The 21,873-nt window shown below is 53.2% G+C and overlaps 3 protein-coding genes across 3 annotated transcripts; 1 reads left to right on the forward strand and 2 right to left on the reverse strand.

Moving 5' to 3' along the window:
• Positions 1–4,893: 4,893 nt before the first annotated feature.
• On the reverse strand, positions 4,894–7,299 carry SPSK_08626 (uncharacterized protein; the record flags this gene model as incomplete). Its single annotated transcript, XM_016735217.1, has 1 exon — positions 4,894–7,299. One exon carries the CDS (start codon positions 7,297–7,299, stop codon positions 4,894–4,896), a length of 2,406 nt encoding a protein of 801 aa, XP_016587517.1.
• Positions 7,300–13,149: 5,850 nt separating this feature from the next.
• On the reverse strand, positions 13,150–15,345 carry SPSK_08711 (nuclear RNA export factor 1/2; the record flags this gene model as incomplete). The annotated part of the gene is made up of 3 exons (XM_016735299.1): positions 13,150–13,191; positions 13,263–14,711; positions 14,881–15,345. 3 exons carry the CDS (start codon positions 15,343–15,345, stop codon positions 13,150–13,152), a joined length of 1,956 nt encoding a protein of 651 aa, XP_016587518.1.
• A 752-nt stretch (positions 15,346–16,097) lies between these two features.
• SPSK_08289 (ATP-dependent DNA helicase MPH1) lies at positions 16,098–21,311 on the forward strand (the record flags this gene model as incomplete). Its single annotated transcript, XM_016734893.1, has 2 exons — positions 16,098–16,406; positions 16,464–21,311. The coding sequence occupies 2 exons, from the start codon at positions 16,098–16,100 to the stop codon at positions 21,309–21,311; spliced, it is 5,157 nt and encodes a 1,718-aa protein (XP_016587519.1).
• Between the last annotated feature and the right edge of the window lie 562 nt (positions 21,312–21,873).

Below are 21,873 nucleotides of genomic sequence, written 5' to 3' on the forward strand. Positions count from 1 at the left end.
GCACTCTACGACATTCGGAAGACAGACTGGAGGTAAAGTCCCGAGGAAACAGAAACTGTCAGGGAAGGCGCAAAGGACTGATGAGGACGGTAGAAGATTAGAAGGGAAGGTGGGGTGGGGGCAGAACCAAGCGCGCGCTGCAACCGACCACCAGCGCCGCCGCTGCTCGTCTCTTTCCTGCCCACTGTGCCTCGTTATTGGTCCCGTAGTCGATTCTCCCAGGTTGCTTTCCCAGGTAGTTTTTCCGCGCTACGAGGCTTAGATCGCAGCCGGCTCCTGCGCTAGCCACCAAAAAGGAGTCTCCACCCACCGCAGACTGCGAAACCAAGGCTATAAACGGAAACCGGGCGGTGGCTCGCCAGTGGGAATGAGCAGTCGGAGGGCAGGCGGTGGGCTCCCTATAGGGGACGTCGTAGTAGCTCTGAAAAGACTTTTCGAAAGTTGGCCGGCCTATGAAAGGGCTTTTCGAAAGTTTGCCGATTTTCTTTTGATACCAAAGCCGCGAGAAGTGTAAACCAAGATCCATTCACTACGCTGCTTGCGAGACTCCAGTTATACAAATAAATAATACCGGCCGAGGCAAAGAGCGGGCGAGGGAGGTGCGCGTCCTATCGATAAGGAGAAGCTCAGGAATTGGCCATTCAGCGTGGATGAAAGCCAAGCCGATGGGCCTGCGACAGGACACGAAAGCGGCGAAAAAGTGGGATTGCGATCTCCGTTCCAGGCGGGCTTGACAGTTCCTTCGTTCTCCTCTAACTGTTCCCAAACAGCGGAGGCCTTAGCCGATAGGCCGGTCTGGCGACGAAGGCAAAAAAACACTTGCCCACCTCGCGCGGGAGGCCGAAGTAACAAAGAGAGAGACAGGGAAATAGTCACAAAGTACCAGGCCGTCGCGAAAGAAGGCCAGAACGGAGGACGGACGAATAGAACGGGGCAAGCAGAGAACAGAATCAGAAGCACAGGGGAGAAGAGTGACATTCGACATTGCCATCGCATGAGCGGGGCCCCTAAATTTTCTGTCCAGTGAATAGAGACCCCAGTACGGCGGGTAGAAGGCGGACAAAACATAGCCTTTGCTAAAGTCTAGAAGAAAAAAAACCAAACTAATACAGCGAATAAATTTGCAGCACCGCATGATTTTACCTCGAAAAAAAGAGACGTGACATCCTCCGCCCCGAAAGGCGAACAAAAACAGTTGTTGCTGTCGGGTCTCTCTCGTGCTCTTTCCTGCTCTCTCTCAGTGCTCTTTCCTCCGTCCGCGGTGAGCAAACACAAGTCGTGCTTTCCCCCGTCAGACGCGCCATGCGCCCATTGGCAGTTGTTAGCTCTCACGATTCGATGGGATGGCAGCCACAACCGGCCAGTCTGTCCAGCAAGAATCCTAGCGCTCTGAGAGGTCCCTCCGTAGCTCTCACCTCACCTTCCTTGTCTTTTCTGACAGTCGCACTCCGTTATTGCCCCATACCCGTGAGATACAAACTGCAGGTGCTTCATTGCATATGCTCCGTGCCCCCATCTGGTCCCAGCTCCTTCTTGCAGCTTTTTCCTGCTCCATTTCCCCACTCCCCTCGTTGCAACATTGCACCTGCCTCCTGCATCTTGCGCGTTCCCTTTTTAGGGGCTGCCCAGGAGGACCCTTCTGGATCCAGCAGCCAGAATGAAACTCTCTCCCGTCCACAGCGTATATGCCATCACCTGCGACGTAATTACACAGTACGAAAATAATTACAGCGCATTGTGTACGGGACATAGGCCTGCCTCGGATGCGACTACAAACACCGACTGCCTTTTTGCAGATGCCACGGTATCCTCCCTGGTGCATGAACTCAGGGCGCCGTTGGTCGACGCCCTCGTCCTGGCCGGCTCTCTCGACTATCGCCAGTTGCGATGGCACTTGCTTCTCCTCGATGGGGTCGATCGGGTGACCAGAAAGGCCATTGGAACGCGAGAGCATCCGTCTCGAGACAAGGGCAAATCACATCACAGGGAGTGTGCGATGTCAACCCGTGAAAAAGAGGATTGTGGCGTTAATTTGGGGTTTTCAGCTTGCATCCCCATTCAGTCCTTGCATTTGCTACAGAAAAAGAATCCGGGGCACCTGGCGCACAGCTGGGGGGGAGGAAATGGGGACGGGGTGGAGGTTTCATTCTGGAGTGGGCGTGACGACGAATCGAAATATCCCGGGTCACGCTTCATGATGTGCGCCATGTCAACTGAATGCAGCTTATCAGGTGGCTAGCTGGGGAAGGAAGGGTGTGGTCATGGTCATGCGGTCGGTATTCCTGGCTTGGTTTTTGCCTTTCCTGGCTCGATTTTCCTAAACCTCTCGTGTCGTTCCGGGTCGCGCTTTCGACGCTCCTCCTGGCCTTTCCCAACACCCACGCAAAGAAGCCCAACATTCCCGGTCCTGTCTCGCACGGTGCAATTCGTCTGACACCACGAATACCCCACGCTGCGGCGGCTGGATGGTCTGAAAGGACGGGCAGGGTGGGGGTCAGAGACAACATTGGCAGTGTTGGTGTGTGGGCAGAAGAACCCAGGACCAAGTACGACGTACGACACAATTACGGAGTTTACGACGCAGTTCATACGGGGTACGATGTACACGTACAAAATGGACAGCGGCTGCATGACTCTTAGGCGCCAAGGCCCTACAACGCAAAGATGAACCGTTCAGGCCAAAGAGGCAGAATCATCCGTGGCGTACAGAGCACTGAGTATTCTCGTACATTTTAATCGTTATGTTCATGTGTCAACAGTTCAAGACGGAAGGGGAACACAACCGCCGCAATGCCCACTGTTGGCTTTAACGTACAAAGTAAAAACGTTTACCCCCTCTTTTTCTCTGCCCAAAGCTGCATCGTCTTGCTTCACCGAAGCCCAAAACAGCTCTGGCCGAGAAAACCGGTCCCTTCGTGACGGGCCTGCCCGAGGTAAACCCCAAAAATAAGTACAAAGAAATAGAGAAAGGGACGATCAGGCAAAGGACCTCACGCGAGCAAAAAGCTCTGAATGAATTACCGTCGTACACGGCCACGCATTAAAGGACAAGCCTGTCAGACAGCTGGCTTGAAATATGCACAGTCGGACCTCATGCCGGCAGAATCTGGGCGTACCCAACTCTGCTTTACCCCTTTATTCCTTCCTCATCTTCTGTGGCCATTTTGCACGTAAGATTTTTGTCGTTGGCGTTGAGAGTTTATACTAACCTTCAAAACTGTAATCAAGTCCCGCGGCTAGAAATCGCGTTTAGAAAAGCAGTCAAAAAGCACACGACACTCAGGTAAGAGACCTGGAGAGAAGAGAAGCAGGGAGGTTCGCAGTGTGCGTACAACATAGTAAGTATTACAACTCATTGCAGCACAATGAGTAAGTGCACGTGAGTTTACAGTGCGGTATGCAGGAACGTAGCAAAACCTAGCCTCGTGATCTTACGTGTCAAAACCGACAAGATTGTGTCACAATACTGCTTACCATCATATTTTGTTTTCTCTGAACCTAATCAGCAGAAACCATACAAACATAAATGCTGTTTGCATTGTATGGCTATAAAAGAATCTCCCACCCCTCTCACTATTTGTCGTCTTTCATTCGCCTTAACCTGCCAAGGCAACCTCAAAAACATACCTTCCTCATAAAAGCGCTGTCACCGAACTCTATCATCCCCATGTCCGAATTTATTGTGACGCGTCTGGAGGATTGGATGGACTTATTCGGGGAATGGAATTGGTTAGGGACGATGAATGAACATAATTAGACCCCAATGAAAAGACGAATAGTGCACCTTCTCCTCCCGATTACCGTCTAACATGTGCGGGCCGATCAACGCCACGAGTTCATCCCCAGTCTTGTACTGGAGAACGAATTATTTAATTGTTGCGTTTATTTCTTCGGTTACCCATGCTATGCAGCTTTGTGCTAGCAAAGGTCCCCGGACAAGTTAACTAGAGAAAACAAACGAATTTTGACTTTGTAGCAGATACATGAACCAAGATTCAAAACAAGATTCTTCCGCACTCTCCCATTCGTCGCTACGAACAGATCGGGAATGCGTTTGTACACCTCCTCCCCTTTCAAATGGTCAACGTCAACAAAAGACAATAAATATTACCACGCTGTGGACTCCTACCGGGGGCCAGCTTTTAGGTATAATGCGAAGGACGAAAGAAAGACGAAACAGTGTGGGGCCGTGCCCAGGTCGTATCTAGCGCAACAAGATGAAAGAAATAAGAGGACGAGAGGCGGAAGCGAGATAGGAGATATAGAGAGAGACGCCAGCAAATAGGCTGCAGAAAAACAACAAGCGTGCAAAGTGACCGTACAGTGACGAGTACGCCAAAGGAGTGTAAGAAACGAAGGATGGAAGCTGCAAAGCCAAATCAAAAGAAACGGTAAGCAAAGTACGAGGAACAAGGCTAAAGAAATGGAGAATAAACAGCACGCCGTGTATGCTAGTATTGCAAAAAAGCAGCACAATGATAAAAAAAAGGAAATGGACTAGGAGAGGGCAACATGTGACCAGTGGTGAGAGAGTGATGAGAGTGGCCGTGAACCAAATCATGCCTATCTCGTCACTTCGCGACGATTCGCATCCAGTCATGCTGGTGACATGGAATAGTAACAAGGTACGGTTTTGGTGATACCGCTAGCCTGCCGGTGGCTAATTTTGGCGTGTGAATATGAAGAGAGGGTATAAGCGAGGGAACGTAATTGTATAGAGAGTGGCTTTCTTTCGTCTGGTGGCTCTAATGTTGTGTAGCCGTCATAACACACAAAAATGGCGGGTTTGGTGAAAATGGGAGGATGCGATTCTGGTGAGCAAAGGACTGTCGAGAAAAGAAGAATAGTCGTCATTAAGCCGAGGCCGTTCGTAATTCGCCACAGCTGGCTGTCTCATACACGAGCGTTCACGTCCCCCAGGTTCAGCCAGCTCATGTCTGACGACGTGTCAGCCATGGCCAGCTGTGGCTGCCGGCTCATGCCTGTCGGCACATACGACTTCTTGCCGCCCGATCCAGATGCCGGGCCAAGAGACGTGATTTGGGTGGACGATCCATACGCGCTGCTTGGCGCACGGTTGGAGCCCCAGGGCTGGTGGTCGGACGATGACGTCGGGTCCCACATATCATGAACACTGGCGGGGATGCCACTTGAGTATCCAGATTTTGACGACGTCTGGCTGGTGGAGCGCATGATCTTGCCCTGCATCCCATCCTTCAGATAGCTGTCATAGTTGGATATCGTGGGCGAGCCCGAGTTGACTCGCTGGAAACGTGGTTTCGCCTCCGGCATGCCGGGAATGTCCAGCGGCGGAACAGTCGCTGAGTCTTGCGTTATGCGGTTTTGATTATTGTTGGTCGAATAGTTGCTGCTCGCGTCGCTCGCGACCGTTGTGCGCTTGGAGCTGCGGCTGTTATGGCCGTTACCACTACCGAAGCCAAGCATGTTCAGCGCGCTGCCTCCCGACCAGTAGCGGTTCCAGCCTGAAGAGCGGCGTGTCCCGCTTTGGTTGTTACTTTGCTGCGACTGGTGTTGCTGGTGTTGCTGTTGATGCTGCTGCTTCGAGTCGGTCACGCTGCGACCATACGAGCCAGTAGCAGCCGAGGCCGCCCCCGCCCCAATACCGGCTCCGGCTCCGGCACCACGCTCGAACTGCATTTCGCGCGAAACGGAGTTGGCAGACATGCTTGGCCCAAGTTGGGTTTGGGGAATCGGTCGGCTGATGGTACTCTTGAACCCCTTGTTGAAGGGGTCGCTTGTTGAGCCGCGCCTAGATGCGCCACCACTGTTGTTTCTCTGGATGGTGTCGGGCTGACGGGGCTGGTTGACACGCCCCATCAAGATAGCCACAGAAGAGAAGGAACCCTGTGAGTCTTGCGCCTGGTGGCCGGGACGGAAAGTGCCTTTACCACCGGCATTCGGACGCTGCGGGAAGCTGTCGCTAGCAATAGCAAATGCATCCTTTTCAGATGAGGACGTACCACTCGCCCGCCGACTATGAGCGGCCTCGAGGAAATTCCGGCGCTTGCGGCGGCGCATGATCAGGAAGTACAGGCCAATGAGAACAATGCCCATTGCAGCAACACCGCCCAAAACAATACCCAGAACAGCATTCGTGGGGAGGTTGTGGGACACCGGGGCCGGTGCGGCAGCGGCAGAGGACGTGGCTGCAAGTGTAGAAGTCGCGGAGACCGAAGCCGAACTGGGGGCGATAACAAGCGTTGTCGGGGCGGTCGTTGAAGAAGAAGATGATGCAGAACCGGTCTGTACCAGTGACTTTTTGGCGGACAGCATCTGCGTCGCATTGCGCCATGAGTTCGAGCGCCCATTAAATACGCAAAGGACATCGCTGCCACCACCACCAGCAAGCACAACCATGCCATCCGGGCCTTCGGCAATGGAAAACCCAGACCGCGTCGTTGTCGGTGCAAGAGAAGCGTTGTACGCGGGCCAATTACTCGCCGTCAGTGAGGCACGACGAGAAAGCTCTGCGTTCCATGCCTCGTCTTCCTCTGCAGACCGCTTCGAGGGCCCGGCGTTTACCACAGGTGCGCCAGTACCATCCTGCAGGACGATATGCTTGACCTGGTTGGGCGATACAGTGACATCGAATGTGTACAGATTCTTACTGTTGTCGTCGCCCGTAATCAATGCCGCTTGCAATCCGGTCGTGTTGGTAGTCAAAGGGTCCAGTAGATTGGCACCCGAGTTGATCCAGTTCCTGCTGGCACTATCAAAGAGCATGACAGCGGTGTTGGTTGAGCTTCCACCAATCATGGCGATCTGGGAGTCGGACCATTCCAAAAGAATCGGGTTCAGTGTTAACGGTGCCGCGGGTGATGACACCGACTTGACTATATACGGAGCCGATGCCCCAATGGTGTACGATTGCTGCGAGGCAACGGTTGAGTCATCTTGCTGACCACTATATACCAAAATGCTGTCCGTCGCGTTGATGTAGGCGGCGCCATGATTCAGTCGGTTTTGCGTGACAAGCGACGCGAGGGTTATTGTCTCCCATACACCGGTTGCGTAGGTGTATTTCTGGAGACCGGGATAATCGGCAGCGTCAGTTTTGCCGCCAACGACAAAGAAGGCTGCCAGCGTGGGATCACCTGGCGTAGAGCCAACGCAAACGGCACCGGACACAGACGTATTACTGTAGTCCAGCTTCTTCCACTTGGCGCCCGACGTCAGATCGAGGGACTGGAAAGCGGATGAAGAATAGGTGTAGAGAGTGTTGTTGAAAATGGTAGAGCAAATGTTGTTCAAGGCCACGGCCGGCTGAGGGAGCGGCATTGTGACAGTCAGCCGCTTGGGGATATGGTGAGATATCTGAGTACTGATGAAAATTGCAAAGGAATTAGACGACGAGCTCTACAACGGTTTGCTGGTGATATCGAATCCCACCCAAGCCCGTCAAAGCGGAAGCGAGTAGGCCGGTTGGGTCTCGAACACGTCGTCCTAATGCCGGAACCGCATAGCGTCTTGGTATATCGGAAGAGAGCAAAAAACCGAAAGGCTTCCGGGAAAGGGCCAGCCAACAGGCCTGCTGAAATAAAAGAGTCCCGCTGCAGAAGGCAACTCGCCGAGATTGGGACCGGTTGGGTTCGAAGATCCGGTTGTGAAGCGTCAAGATTGTTCAAGCTGTTAGGGCACAAGGCGCAAAACAATAAAACAGAGCCGAATGAGAGAAACTGCTATCGACTAAATGGCGGCGTGGTTCGGTTGGCGATGTAAAATCAGTGGAGCAGTACATAAGGCGATTGCCGTGGCTCGTGAGGAATGTAAATCGTATTCGAGTTCGCGTGTGAACAAAGGGAGTGCGCAAAGTAAAGAGAATGTCCGGTATGTAAGTCGACACGAGCAGCGAATACCAGAGGATATGAGTATATCCGAGAGAAAAGAAAGAAGATGTATCACAAAAACAACGCGGTCGTTGGGAGACGGAGAGGTTGAGGTGCGACCGACGAGTCGTGTGAAGCAAAAGGCGCAACCTGGAGAAGCAGGTGGTGGTGATGTCGAGAAGGTGGAAGAAGAAAGGGAGAGCCGGCCCCCTCAAGCAAAAGCTTTGATGATCGACGAAAAACACAAGGGATCTCCTCGGCTGCTGTGCTGCGAGAGGACGAGTGTTTCCAACAACAGGTCGTGTATGGAGAGAATGTTTTGAAAGAGCGGGAAAGGGGGAGAAGGGAAAGGGGAAGAGAAAAGTCAGAGAGGTGAGAGGCAATTGAGAAAGGAACAGACAGGCCAGGAACACTAGGAACAGGGAGAGGGAGCAGTGACTACGAATTAGTCCTCTCCCTCTGCACACTCGCTGGGTGGCCAATGTGTCTTGTTTGTGTCCTTGCGTTGTCGCACGACTGGGGTGGTGTTGACTGGGGGCTCGACAAGGAACGGGGGATGGATGGCTGGCTGGCCAGCCGGGGTGTGCAGTCAGACACGAAGAAAGAGAGCAAAATATCCACACGTCGTGCGGCTGGTTCAAAGCGCACCGACTGGATAATGCTGAGGGCTGTACTGAATACCGTGGGCAAGTAACGTTTTGCTGCCTCGAGTTGCTTCTGAACGAGAAGCCCCTGGTCACCTCGGCCGCTAATACCAATACGATGCTGATTGCTGCAGGGAAGAGACGCACAAAAAGGGGGCAACGTTGAGCCGTATTCTGTCAGGTTAGGCTCCCAGGCTCCGTACAGGTGTCCCAGTCGTTTGCTGCTTTTTCGTTCCTTTTATTTGTTGATCTGCAGCGAAAAGGCTGCTATGTGCCAGGTCCCTGTTTTCGTGTATTTGAACAGAGCAAGGGGTGTCCACCAAAATACTGGAGCTGGCGGTTTAGCTTCGCCGGCGACGAAAGTCGAAACAAATGGGACGAGACTGGTGCGGAGCGACGTTTTTGTCGAATGACAACAGAAATATTTACAGATTTCAAGAAAAATAAAAAAAACTGCGAGGGACAGAAGAGGGACAGAAGAAAGGGCGCCTTCTGCCCCTCTCGCTTCGCCTGCTTCGAGAGGGCACGGAGAATTAGGAAGGCACGACCATGGGACGGGAGAGAAAGAGCGACTGAGGCAGGGCAGAGCCTCGATAGGGACCTCGCAGGGTGAAGAAGGAGGCGTTGCGCGACACAAGGTCAACATGGCCAATCACATCGCGTATGTAGTGATGGGTACCTGCAAGGGACGGCAGGGCACAAGTATTGTTTTTTGGTGCTACACAATTACGTACCATCCGGTACACTTATATTTGTGTACCATCATATAAAGATACATACACTAAGGAAACATACCCCTGCAGATGGCACCTTCCCCCTTTTTTTATTGCTCTTTTGGGCGAAAGGTCGGCAACGCCACGATGCCTCCCTCGTTCCCTCGACCGTCCTCCACAAAATACGAGTACCACTGCTTTTTTCCCCTCGTCTCAGCATATCGATGCAATTAAAAAAGACCAGCATCCTGGGTTAGCTCCTGATTGACCTCCCATTCGGACAATATGGGCTTCGGAAACGGAACACGCCCACTCAAGCCCCCTTGTGCGGCGGCGAAGAAACCAAACAACGGATGGCGAGAGAAACAGAAAACAAAACGGCCTTCTACCCTGTGTTTGCCTCGTGTCTGTGCAAAACTCTTTTCCTTTCCTCTGCGCTCTTGCTCTGCTATAGCCTTCCGGTCACTGCTTGATGTTTCACTAATACTTCTGCCTCTAGACTGTTTGTTGCAGCAAAGTCAGACATGCAACATGACTGTCCTACTAGTAGAGTACTCTATTCGTTTGGTCTGTCTCAAGCTACCGTCGGAAGCGCCGTGGCAGGATCGAGGGGAAAGCGAGGCAAGGTCAACTGCGAGCACACGGCCAAAATCGCAGAATATCACAATTATAGAGGCCTTGTTCTTCTGTGGAGCGAAAAGAACACAGCGCCAGCTACGTCAACTCGCACTGCCGCTGTACGGAGTAAGAGACAAAAGCCACCCGACCCCACTGGGAGAGCGGTCCTGTCCGCGAAGGGGGGGGGGGGTGTACTCACGCTGAAACACGCCGGCCTGCACAACGCCTGCCCCTGAGTTAGCGTGGACAAGAATGAGATCCTACAGATGGGTATGTAACTGGGCCATACAGAAAGCGCCGGCGAGGTACAAAGGCGCTCTTTGGCACCCTGCCATTCGAAGCGGGACCCAACCGTGTTTACAGAGTGCAGAGTACAACATACATCGTTGGCCAAACCGCTTTTGCAGCTGCTGAATCTTACGATGTATGACGGGCACCGCGCCCTTTCTATTTTCGACTTCTTTCTGGCACGCTTTCCCACACCCCCATCCTTGCGGGTGGAATCAAGAACGAGCAAGCATTTCTTCATCGTTGGAGCGCTCTTTCGTCGAAAGTCCCCGGCCCCAGGTCGATTGTGGCTTCCCAAAAGCCTGGTTATCCCCAGGGTCTTGGGGTTCCGCCAAGTTTTGACGACACATGCAATTTTACTGTTCTCCGCACGACGTTTCGTCACATTGCGATATGCAAATGCTCGGAGGATAAGACCTGCAAGAGATAGAGAAGCACCTGGATAACTGTGTGGCATAACCAAACCGCGACCTGCCAGGGCGAAGATAATATTGGTTTTGGTTGGTTGGGGCCTCACCGTTGCATCTCAAACTGTTGGCACGTTGGTTCCTCATTTACCCTCTGCCATGCAATTGTCTCGGCACGCTTGCCCTTCATTGCCTATTTAGCGCACATGAATACCACCGGAAGGTAGCACCACGAAAATGCGCCTTGGATTGTGGTCGGGTTGAACAGCTGGCTGGCCAAAAGGTTCGTCGCATTGGGGGCTTTTTATTCCATCCATAACGTCACGAGGAACAAACCACTCGGTGCCTCAATTCAAGGGACGGCTACTCAGCTTTTACGGGTCATTCCCGTGTTGACACCGTATGTTGTCGCGGAGTACGGAGTACGAAGTACTCCGTTTTGCGAACAGAATAGAGCCCATATGGCGCGTTGGAGGGCAGACTAGAACTCGAGCAAAGCTATGCCGCCTATGGGCAAGCTTTATCTCTCGTTCGCAGTGTCGTCACCTTCCCGCCGCTGGTCTCTAGTCTAAATTCGGCAGCATCCACCCAGCCATTGATAAAATGTATTTAGTATCGACGTATCGACGGCGGTTGGAAAACGCCCAGGTGACAATTGCACGGTACAGACACACGATTTGCGGTTCAGGCAAACCGAAGGACATGATGCGCGTTCAGCAACTTTGACAATGTTTAACCACAACAACATGACAGCACTTGATGCCATCACGCCTCTCGTGAGTGCTGCCAGTATGACCCCGAAGTTGTTCTCCTCTGTTCAATCTACGAGGGGCACAACCATTCGGCATCTCGAGCTGGATATGACGATCATGAACTGGAACCTTGCTCGCAAGCACAAGGCGAAACATGGCTCACGTACAACACATACCATTTGTTGCTCACCTTCTCGAGCGTAGCGCTGGGGGTATCAGTGGCTCGCGATTCGCCTGGTTTTGCTAGTCCTCGTTGATCTTAACGTCGAATTGCATCTTTATGCATAACGCCTTGACCGACATATTACATTCTTATTAAAGGGCCGCCAAAGCCACCTTTGAAAGCCCTGTGCGACACTGTAGAAGACCGACAAAAGGTTTTGAATTTGGCCTCTTGATCAGGTCTGTCTGCTTTCACTTCTTTGGCTGCCATGGCTGCTGACGACCTTTAATTTCGCGCGCGGCTTTGTTTGGCTTACCTGAGTGGTTGGAAACGACATGCAGGTGCAGCGAACCGGAGCATCGATGCAGGTCTGCAACACCTGATTGGCCAAAACGACTAACGAACGCACCTTGCCCTCCGCATTTGCATCCGTCCTTGGGCGGCATCTACGTCACATTGAACAGCATCTAACCTGTGATGTTGGCTGCTCGGCGGCATTTCATCATCTTTGACAGATCGGCATCTGTAGCTGGGGGCCAAAGGATTGCAGCCCTATGGAGTGGTGTGAATTGAGGGTGTGAGAAGGGGGAGGAGGGAGGGTAGAAAAAAAGAGGAAGAAATACGAAGAGGAAGATCAAGCATAGACGATTTATACCGCCGTGAAAATCAATAAATAAGGATACAGATATGAAAAAAGAGACCTTCTCACGCAGGTATATTTCTAAATTAGTATAGGAAAGACTTTCATTCTATTCTAGCAAATCTGCATGGGATAAGAGTGAGGTCCCCGTGCCAGTCATCATCATCACCCGCCCGTTATCACACGACAACGAGACGGGCATACACGGGCGGCTCGAAAGTTCGACAGGAGTGGGGTCAACGTCCGGTTCAGACATGGTATGTTTTCTGTCGGTTTTTTCTTCCATGGCCTTCCACTCGGCGGTAGGATGCGGTCCTCGACATGGGCGAGGCACGCAATCACTGTGTATAGCAGAAGCGCCTCTCTGTTGGATCTCATGTCTATGGTCTCCGTCCCTCCCTTCCCAGCTGTTTTCATTCCCAGTGCTCGCTGGTCGTCCGTGACACTCCATCTGCGGAATGCCAAGTACTGCGGTCCTCGTTTGCGCTGCTCGGAGAATTTTTCTTCAAAATACAGATGCATCCTTCTCGGCATTGCTATATGAGGATTTGGCTTACAAGGAGAAAAAAGAAGAAGCGCGTTGGTTGGTATCGTTAAAAATAGGTCCAGACGCAAAAAAAGACACATAACAATGACCCAGCCGTGAGACCGCCTCGATGCAGCAGAAACAAACAATACTGACTGCCCGCCACGGGAAACAGAAAAGAAAAACAAACTCCCGGCCTTCCAATAATACAGGACAAGAATATAAAAAAGGAAAAGCAAAAGCAGATAAAAAACCGTATCCATGTTGGTTTCCTTCCGAATAACTCCGCGCAGCCAACCTGTCATTCTTTAGATAGCCGAACTCGTCCGAGGTTGCGCATAAAAAAGCACCAACAGTCTGATCTGTCCAAAGGAAACAGTTTTCGTAATTCGTCCCGTATTCTCCAGTAAATGTTGTGTTTTGTATTGTCAGTGGTTGCATGATAGCTACCATTTCAAGTAGAATGCATGGCCATCATGTATACCCGTGTAGTTTGTGGTAGGATATGGCATGCTTCATGGCATGACCTGTTGCAGTATCATGCCGGGTCCCTAGACCATCGGGCTCATGAATACTTCAGGACCAAGGTTGGGCTGCGACGAAATCGTTAGCGAGACTGTAGATGCGAGAACGGTAACGACGAGACGAGACAAAATAAACTTACTCTCAATTCCTGGAACTTCGCAACGGCGCCGTCATAGTTCCACGCCGCTTCTGCGAGACACATCTCCGAGTATTGAGGCGTCATGTTTGTCACCTTGGACAGCTCCGAGATCATCTTCTGCTTTTGGTCCTGCTCGGACGAGGCCTGAGACGATTGGTCGGGAATGGGTTGGTGTGCCCGCAAAGAGAGCATGTCGCTGACGACGCGGAAGGCGGCCTGGCCACCCGGTGCAGCTGGGCCAAGAACGAACGTCCGCGTAAAGCTCCGCTTGCCCTGTTTGCTGGTTGTTGGATCGATTTCTTCAAACTCACCATGGATGGTGAGCAAGAGACCATCCACGCCCGTCGCACTCTGGCCTGTTGGGTCCATGATGCCTGGAAGCGGATGGCAGTCGACAATATACTTGTGTAGCTCCGTCGTCAAGTTGGGGTGGCGTGTCTGGGGGAGCGTGTTCCACAGCTCCTTGATCATGGCAGCGCCGCGGACGAGCCGTTGAACGCGCGCACTCCGACTGGTAATCTTAGTAAGATTCCGGGAATAGCGCAGGTACGCTGCCCAGGGTAACACGGGCGTGCTGTTGTCGCGAGGTGTCTGTGTGGTGACAGACAGAGAGAACTGACTGGCATCATCGTAAAAGATGGACGCCACCTGCGCTCTGTCCGTGTCGTAAAGTTGGATAAATTGCGTCAAGAAGGTCTCAGAAATGCCGCTGCCGTCGCGGAAGTCGGAGCCGAACTGTGGGATGGGGATGGGACGTGCTGCAGCCTTGGCAGCTTCCTCCGCCGCAACCTGTTCTGGCGTCCGGACTTGGACATTGCTCAGGTTCATGAGCTTCGGGAACCACGACATGAGCTCCGTTTTGTAGTTGGGGTCCTCGGTTTCCACGGGGCTACCAATCATGAGAAGCGTTTCCAGGTTGCGGAAGCGGCCTCTCCAACGATTCAGGCTCTTGAGTTGTTTGAACTGGTTCCCGCTGAGGTCCAGGTTCTTGATGTCGGGAAAGGTTTCGGCGAGATCGAAGACTTGACCGACCCAGTCAATGTTGTTGTTGGCAAGCGATACACTGACCACTGCGTCACGCTTGGCGTCGGCTGTGGGGAAAGTCTCGTCACAAATCGCCATTAGAACCTTGAATGTCTTCTCTGCGCGGTCTTTGTCTTCCAGGTATCCCATCCCAATAAGAACAGGGTCCTCGCCAAGTCGAGAGAGGTTGAGGAGCTTGGCTCCAGCATCGTAGCGGGTGGCAAGCACCTGCTGTAGCTGTGACTTCCGCTCTAGTGTCTCCTGGGACAGCTTGGGCTTCGGTGCAGCCTGGCCGGGCCATCCTTGAGGGTCCTCAGCCACGGTAAGCTTTGCGCCCGCAAAGACAAAGTTGTTGAGCTTCATGAGCTCCTCCGCATCCTCCTGGTCCACCATGACTGTGAGAACAAAGTCGTTGTCGAGTCGCGACTGACGTAGTCGTGTTAGCTGGCTAGTTGAAAACAATGTGGACAAACGTCGCCCTCCGGTGGTGATGTGTTGGCCAAGGTAGGTCCGTAGATCTGGAGAGAAGATTGCTTTCCCATCAAAGAGAGAATCCACGTAAGAGTTATTATACACGTCAGTTTCAAATACATACCTTGATAATCTTGAGTCCACGCCCCATGTTTGCTGATTTCCGCTCGATGAAGTCAAGAAGACCACGCTCGCCACGGTCGGCATTTCCCGCAGCCTTGCTTTGTTGCAGGCCGACGATCTTGAACACTTTACGGTTGGCCATGTTGCTGAACTTCTTCCGTGGGAGCTCAGAAATTCGCTTAGCCAGACTCGCCTCGCCCGAAACTCCCAAATGCCTCTTGATTTTTTGTTCAGCAGAGGCGACGGCGCGTGAGCCTCCCCGCCCGCCTCGTGTTGACTGGCTAGACTTGCGGCCATCCGTCTTCGTAGCCGGGTTGTTGCCCATGATCACATCGCCGTTGCGATCCGTCTTGGGAGCACCGCCCCGCTTCCGAATGCCGCCCCCAGTGTTGCCACTCGTGGTGTTGTTGCGCGTAGAGCTTCTCGTGGTGCGCGCGTCTGCGCGAGGACCGGTAGGAGGAGCCATTGCGTCGATACAGGTTCAAGTCGGTTGGGAGAGTCGGTAGAAATAGGGGTTATGGATTGGAGAAGGGGACAAGTCGGAAGAATGGGGGGATAAAGACGACGCGTTGTTTGTACGTCGGTCTTCGATAATAGAGAGGTGGTGGCGACTCGTTGTTGATATGGTGAAGAGATCGTGAGAGATGGAAATGTGGCGAGAGGGTCGCCGCTGAAATCTGTGAAAGTGTAGGATAGAATGACTATGTGGGAAACGAGAATTCGGAGGGTGATGAGGGGTACCGCCGAATTTGTAGTCCCTATCGGCGCTGGCGACAAGGGAGACACGTTTAGTTGAAGAAAGAGAAAGGCTCTTTGTTTTTTGTTTTTCAAAATGACCTCGCATCTAGGAAGTTCGATGAATGCCGCATGCGGGAAGAGCGAAGAGTTTGGCTTGGGAGAATGGAGACAGCACTATGATTGGCTGGATAAAGACCCACTGCAAGGCCTCCGCAGGCAGCAGGTGTATTGTATGTATTTGAACATTGTTCCTGCCTCCGCCTCCCGCTATTTTGTTCTGCACGTGACTTGGCGACAGAGGGGAACTCGGCGCATCCGCGTACTGAGCGCCTGAACGCGGATAGCGCGTCACTCTGCTCCATACGGCTGTTTGCTGTACCTCATTGCCAATACCACCGACAAACAACAGTTGAGCAGCCAGCACACCATCTACGTCAATGACATCCCAACCTGAGGGCAGGGCTGTGTCAGTGATTCGAGATGGACGACGACGAAGATTTGTTTGGCGGGGATGTAGCCGACGAGGACCTCATGCTCGCCTATGAGACGACGCAATCAAGTCGACTGTCGACCTCATCGAGGCCAATGGTAGCAGCCACGACGCCCTCGACTGTGTCCACGGCACGAACGACACCAAGAACATCTATCAGCTCCCGGAGCACTGCTCCGAATGCCGGGCGACCGGTCGTATCCACCTTCCGACCACACACAGCCGAAGTGACGATGGCAGCCCCTCCTCGGCCCCAGCCGATAGACAGCAATTTGTCAAGAGGCGGGCCTCAGATTCAGGTACACTAGGACCACATATGCGCATACTAGATTTATGAGTGTGCTGACCCTTTACAGAATAACAATTTCCGGCAATCAACGGCCCAAGTGCCCATCGACCTGTCCGCCGAGCTGGACGATCTGCCTTCAGATGCTTTTGACAGCTCGTTTGCCAGCTATACTGGCGCCAGCTCACACTCACAGCGCTCGATCATCTCTAGTGCAAGAAATCCGCTGAGGCTATCGGGCCAACACTCGTTCAGACAGACCACGTTGTATGGCGATACGCTCCAGGCTGAAGCATCGCAGGCTGTACACCACAACCATGCTTTTGTATCGGACATGCCAGCCGAGAAACCCACGCACCACAAGATTGACAAGGAGGCCATGAAGACCTGGGTCTACCCGACGAACCTGGGTGCTATCCGCGACTACCAATTCAGCATCGTGAAGAACAGCCTCTTCAACAACACGCTAGTGGCGCTTCCGACTGGCCTAGGCAAGACGTTTATTGCGGCCACAGTCATCCTCAACTTCTACCGCTGGACAACGGATGCGAAAATGATTTTCGTGGCACCAACAAAGCCCCTTGTCTCGCAACAAGTCGACGCCTGCCTGAACATAGCCGGCATTCCCCGGTCAGATACGACGCTCTTGACGGGCGAGACGCCGCCCGCATTACGAGAGGCTGAATGGGCGAGCAAGCGTTTGTTCTTCATGACCCCACAGACGCTACAAAACGACCTGTCCAAAGGCTACGCCGACCCCAAGTCTATTGCCCTTTTGGTCATTGACGAAGCCCATCGCGCGACCGGCGACTATGCGTATGTAAAGGTCATTGGCTTTATGCGCAGATTCACTAACAGTTTCCGTGTGTTGGCACTAACGGCGACGCCTGGGTCCTCCGTCGAGGCGGTCCAGGAAGTCATTGACAACCTCGGCATGTCCAATGTTGAGATTCGCACGGAGGACTCCATCGACATTCGCCAGTACGTCCATAACCGAGACATCGAACGACTTACGATGGAGCCGTCGACCGAGATGAAGTGTGTGCAGGATCTGTTCTCCAAGGCACTGAAGCCGTTCTGTGACCGACTCACCCAGCAAGGCATTTGGTTCGGCCGGGACCCAATGTCCCTCAACACGTTTACTCTTCTCAAGGCCCAGAGAGAATGGGCGGCCGGGCCAGCACGGCACCTGAACCAAGGCACAAAATTTATGATTATGGCGACCTTTGCGTTGCTCAAGACCCTGGCGCACTCGATCAAGCTCTTGAACTTCCACGGCATCCGTGCCTGCTACGACAACCTGGCTGAGCTTCGAGCCGAGACTGAAAAGGACGAGAAGGGTAGCAAGAATCGAAAGGCATTCTTCCGTGACCCGGACTTCCAGGAGATGATGATGACCATTGAACGGTGGATGAAAGAGGACGGCTTTGAGAGCCACCCCAAGCTCACCTTTCTCAAGGAGCAGCTGTTCGACCACTTCAAAGACCAGCCGCCCGGATCCAACACGCGGGCCATTGTCTTCAACGAGTTTCGCGACAGTGCCGAAGACATTGTGCGGAATCTCAATCGCGGCATCCCCAACGTCAAGGCATCGATTTTTGTTGGCCAGGCCGACTCCAAACGCAGCGCTGGCATGAAGCAGAAAGACCAGATTGAAGCAATTAAGAGATTCAAATCCGGCGAGTTCAATGTCCTCGTGGCGACGTCCATTGGTGAGGAGGGTCTAGACATTGGTCAAGTCGACCTGATTATCTGCTATGATGCCTCGTCATCGCCAATTCGCATGCTGCAGCGCATGGGGCGGACTGGCCGGAAGCGCGCTGGTCGGGTATTGCTACTGCTCATGAAAGGCAAGGAAGAGGACAAGTTTGCCGAAGCGCAAGACAAATACTCCAACATGCAAAAGCTTGTCAGTGAAGGGTCAAGATTTAACTTCCGGTTTGACCTTTCGGAGCGAATTGTCCCTCGGGACATTAAGCCAGAAGTCGACAAACGCCATGTCGAAATCCCTATCGAAAACACACAGGACATGTCCCTCCCGGAACCCAGAAAAGCACGCGGAAAGTTACCCAAGGCGTCGAAAAAGGTGTTCCAAATGCCGGACGACGCAGAGACAGGATTTGTTACAGCATCGACTGTGAGAGAAGATGGCCAGACAAAGCTGGGCTTCAAAGTAAGGCAAAAAGCAGCTGCGCCGAGACTGGCGGTACCAGAAGTAGCTGAGACGGAATTTTTGGTTGACATTCCTGGCCCGGGGACCGATTTGAGAGGCGCCGATAAGAGTGGCGGCTTCAACAGTAACTCCTCGTTCGCATCGGCATTTGGACCACATGACAACATACCGGTCATCGACACCTCTGACCCCAAACCCCTACAAAAGCTGCGCCCGACAAAGTACCTGCACCATAGTGCCTTTACTCGACGCAACGTTCGACTCATGGGCCGACTAGTGGAAGGTTCCTATGACAGGCCTAGGTCCCACGGCCAGTCCTATATGCGCCATAGGGTGCCAAAGTTTGCTCCCAATTCGGACGAATCTGGCGAGTCGGAGGAGGAACGGGTGTTTGCACACCCACCACCAGCCAAATCCCGGACCCAGGCACAAGCACAGACCAAACCGACTGCTACTGCGACCACGCTGCCATTGTCCATGGAGCCCCTGGCTAAACGCCGTCGCGTCGGACCTGTATCCACGATGACGGAACGGGCAAGGCTTACACCAGCAGGGTACATAAACAATCAACCCGCTATCAAGAAGGAATACGGCTACGGCGAGGAGGATGAGGACGACGGAGCATCACAATGGTCCAAGAAAAAGAGCAGCAGCAGCAGTTTTAAGCCAGCTATGAAGGGCATGACACGCCAGCGAAGCTCTCAAATTCAATCATATAGCTTCGGTGGTGGTGGTCGTGGTGGTGGACGAGACGATGCGTCTGTGAAAGACGAATCTAGCGAAGATGATTTCCCGACATCGAATCGACGGATGTTTACCTCAAAACGTGCCGGCGAGAGGCGTGTTCCGGCGACCCGTGCACCGCTACCAATGTATGGCCGTGCTACCCCGGCCTCGGCTTATCCAGTCAAGCCGACCGTGCAGCGGATCCTCGAAGACTTTCCCGACGGTAGCGATGATTCCGACCCTGAACCGAACAGAGTTGCCGCCAAAGTGGACCCGGTACCGAGTAGCAGCACCCGTAAGAGGAGGTCGTTTGATATTCTCGATCAGCTGGACGAGGAACTGCATGACAAGGAACTAGACGATGATTTGGGCGGCGATTCAGACCTTGGCATGGTCATGGATATGGCCATGCCGGATGTGGTACAAGAGACTGGCGAGGCGGATCGAAAGCAGGAATTGGAAAAAGAAATGGAAAACGAGATAGGAAACATGTTGGAAGACATAGGCGATGCTGCTTTTGATGAAGACATCCAGGCGATGTCGACATTCCCCGAAATCCCACAGGCAGCCACCGCCAAGTCCGCTCCATTGCAGCGGACTACAGCAGGGCCACAAGGAGAGTCACAAATTTTTGCAGAAGCAGAAAAGCCCGAGCTTCCAAAGGTTCCTTCGAACCAGGAGTTCTCTGACATTCCCGACATGTCCGACATGTCAGATCTACTGGAGGAACCCGCACTGCCCAACTTTCCCAAGCCTCTAGAACCGCTTCCTCGCAAACCTTTCCCTGACGACGAACCAATCTCTTGGGAACCAACGCCTCCTCCACCACGTCGAGAACCGACGCCCGAGGAGGTGCTGTCTTGGGAGCCAACGCCACAACCGCAACGCCCGGAACCAGTCTATCCGAGGGAGCCGCCTCGCCAACCAAGTCCCCATGGGCCAACAGGTCTAACACCGTCCCCGGAGAGTGACAAGGACAAGTATATTATCCGCTTCTCGCAGCCGGCAGGCACTGGCGCGAGCCTGCGCGGTATACGCCGTGGACGTGGTCGCGGCCGTGGAGCGAGAGTTGTGCGCGCGCGTGGTGGCGCTCGTGGCGGTGGCGGTGGCGGTGGAGGTGGATTTGCGGCCATTACGGAGGAAGCTGATGCTGCCGAAAAGGAGGAGGTTGATTACTTTGGTGGTGGACGAGGACGGGGCCGTGGACGAGGACGCGCTCGTGGAGGCCGGGGCAGCCGTGGTGGCGCTGTCAGCTACGGTCGTCTAGAGGAACGCGGCGACGATTGCATGCGAACCAGCGACAACTACGAGACAGATGGATCGGACAGCGGCGGCGATCTGGTCGACTTTATCGTCGACGACAACGATGAGGTTGAAGTGGCGCCGACATCGAGCCTGCAAGAGCCTCTCCATGCCATCACTGATGACGACAGCGACGACGGCTTTGAACCACGACGGCGCAGCCGAGCCACAGGTGGCGGGCGGCGGCTGGTCTCCAAGAGCCGGAGGTCCGCGGTGGTCTTCACATCATCGCCTATGGCGAGCTCCCCACCTGCTGTCACCGCCGCTCGTAAAAAGACCGATGCGACAAGGCGTACTACGAACAAGACCAAGTCCAAAGCAAATCCAAATGGATCGGTTGAGATGCCCATTCGCCTCTCCCAAACGCGTGGCAATAGTGACGACGATGACGACGACGACGACGACGACGACGACGGAGTCTTTAGCGAGCGGCACGGACGTGCCAACCAGCAAGCACCAGCTGCAACTACGAAAATGAAACCACAAAAGAAGACCACCACTGCCAAGTCAAAGGCGGCTCCAAAGAAAAGCGCGCCCGCCAATATGACTGGACCACCGCCGAAGAGTGCCGAGTTTATTCTCAGCGGCGAGGACGATTCGAGCGACGTAGTCCGCGATGACGACGATGGTCTCAATGGAGGGGACAAAGCTGTCACGAGACGGCCGGCCGGGGTTCGTCGAGGCCGCCGGCTGGTATTTGATAGCGACAGCGAGTAGATACGTCAAAGGAGTTTATGGAGTTGACGAGCATGATCGTATACACGATCGTATCACGGTTGACGAATTTCATTGCTTCTTTCATTGCATATATATTTTATGGATTTGTCTCCTAGGCGACTGAAACTCAATTTTTTTTGCAATCAAGTAAGACAGTGCTATTTGTGAACCTTCCGTATTGCCAGGAAGAGACTTGGTTCTTTGCGCCCATACGGACTACTCCCCTGCTTACGTGCTACGACCTTACCTGTTATGCATTGCGATTGACCAAGGCAACGATTGGCTGCATACCGCAGATATACCGGTTCATCCTCTACCGCTTGGTACAGTACAGGTATTCAAGAGAGCAGCCATTCTCTTTAGATGTTCGTGCTGAGATAAACCGGTGTGATCCTATGCAAGTAGGAAACCTTCAACTGTTAGCATATTGAAACAAAACAAAACAAAAAACATGCCGTGAACAGTGCAGCATCTCTCTCGAGTGTTATTGTCATGATCGTCTCAGAAACCCCAATTTCAAAGCACTACCCTCCCTACTCGCCTGCTAGGCCATGCCTTCTCC

This window comes from Sporothrix schenckii (genome assembly GCF_000961545.1).
Source record: "Sporothrix schenckii 1099-18 chromosome Unknown Cont44, whole genome shotgun sequence".
Taxonomy (NCBI): Eukaryota; Fungi; Ascomycota; class Sordariomycetes; order Ophiostomatales; family Ophiostomataceae; genus Sporothrix; species Sporothrix schenckii.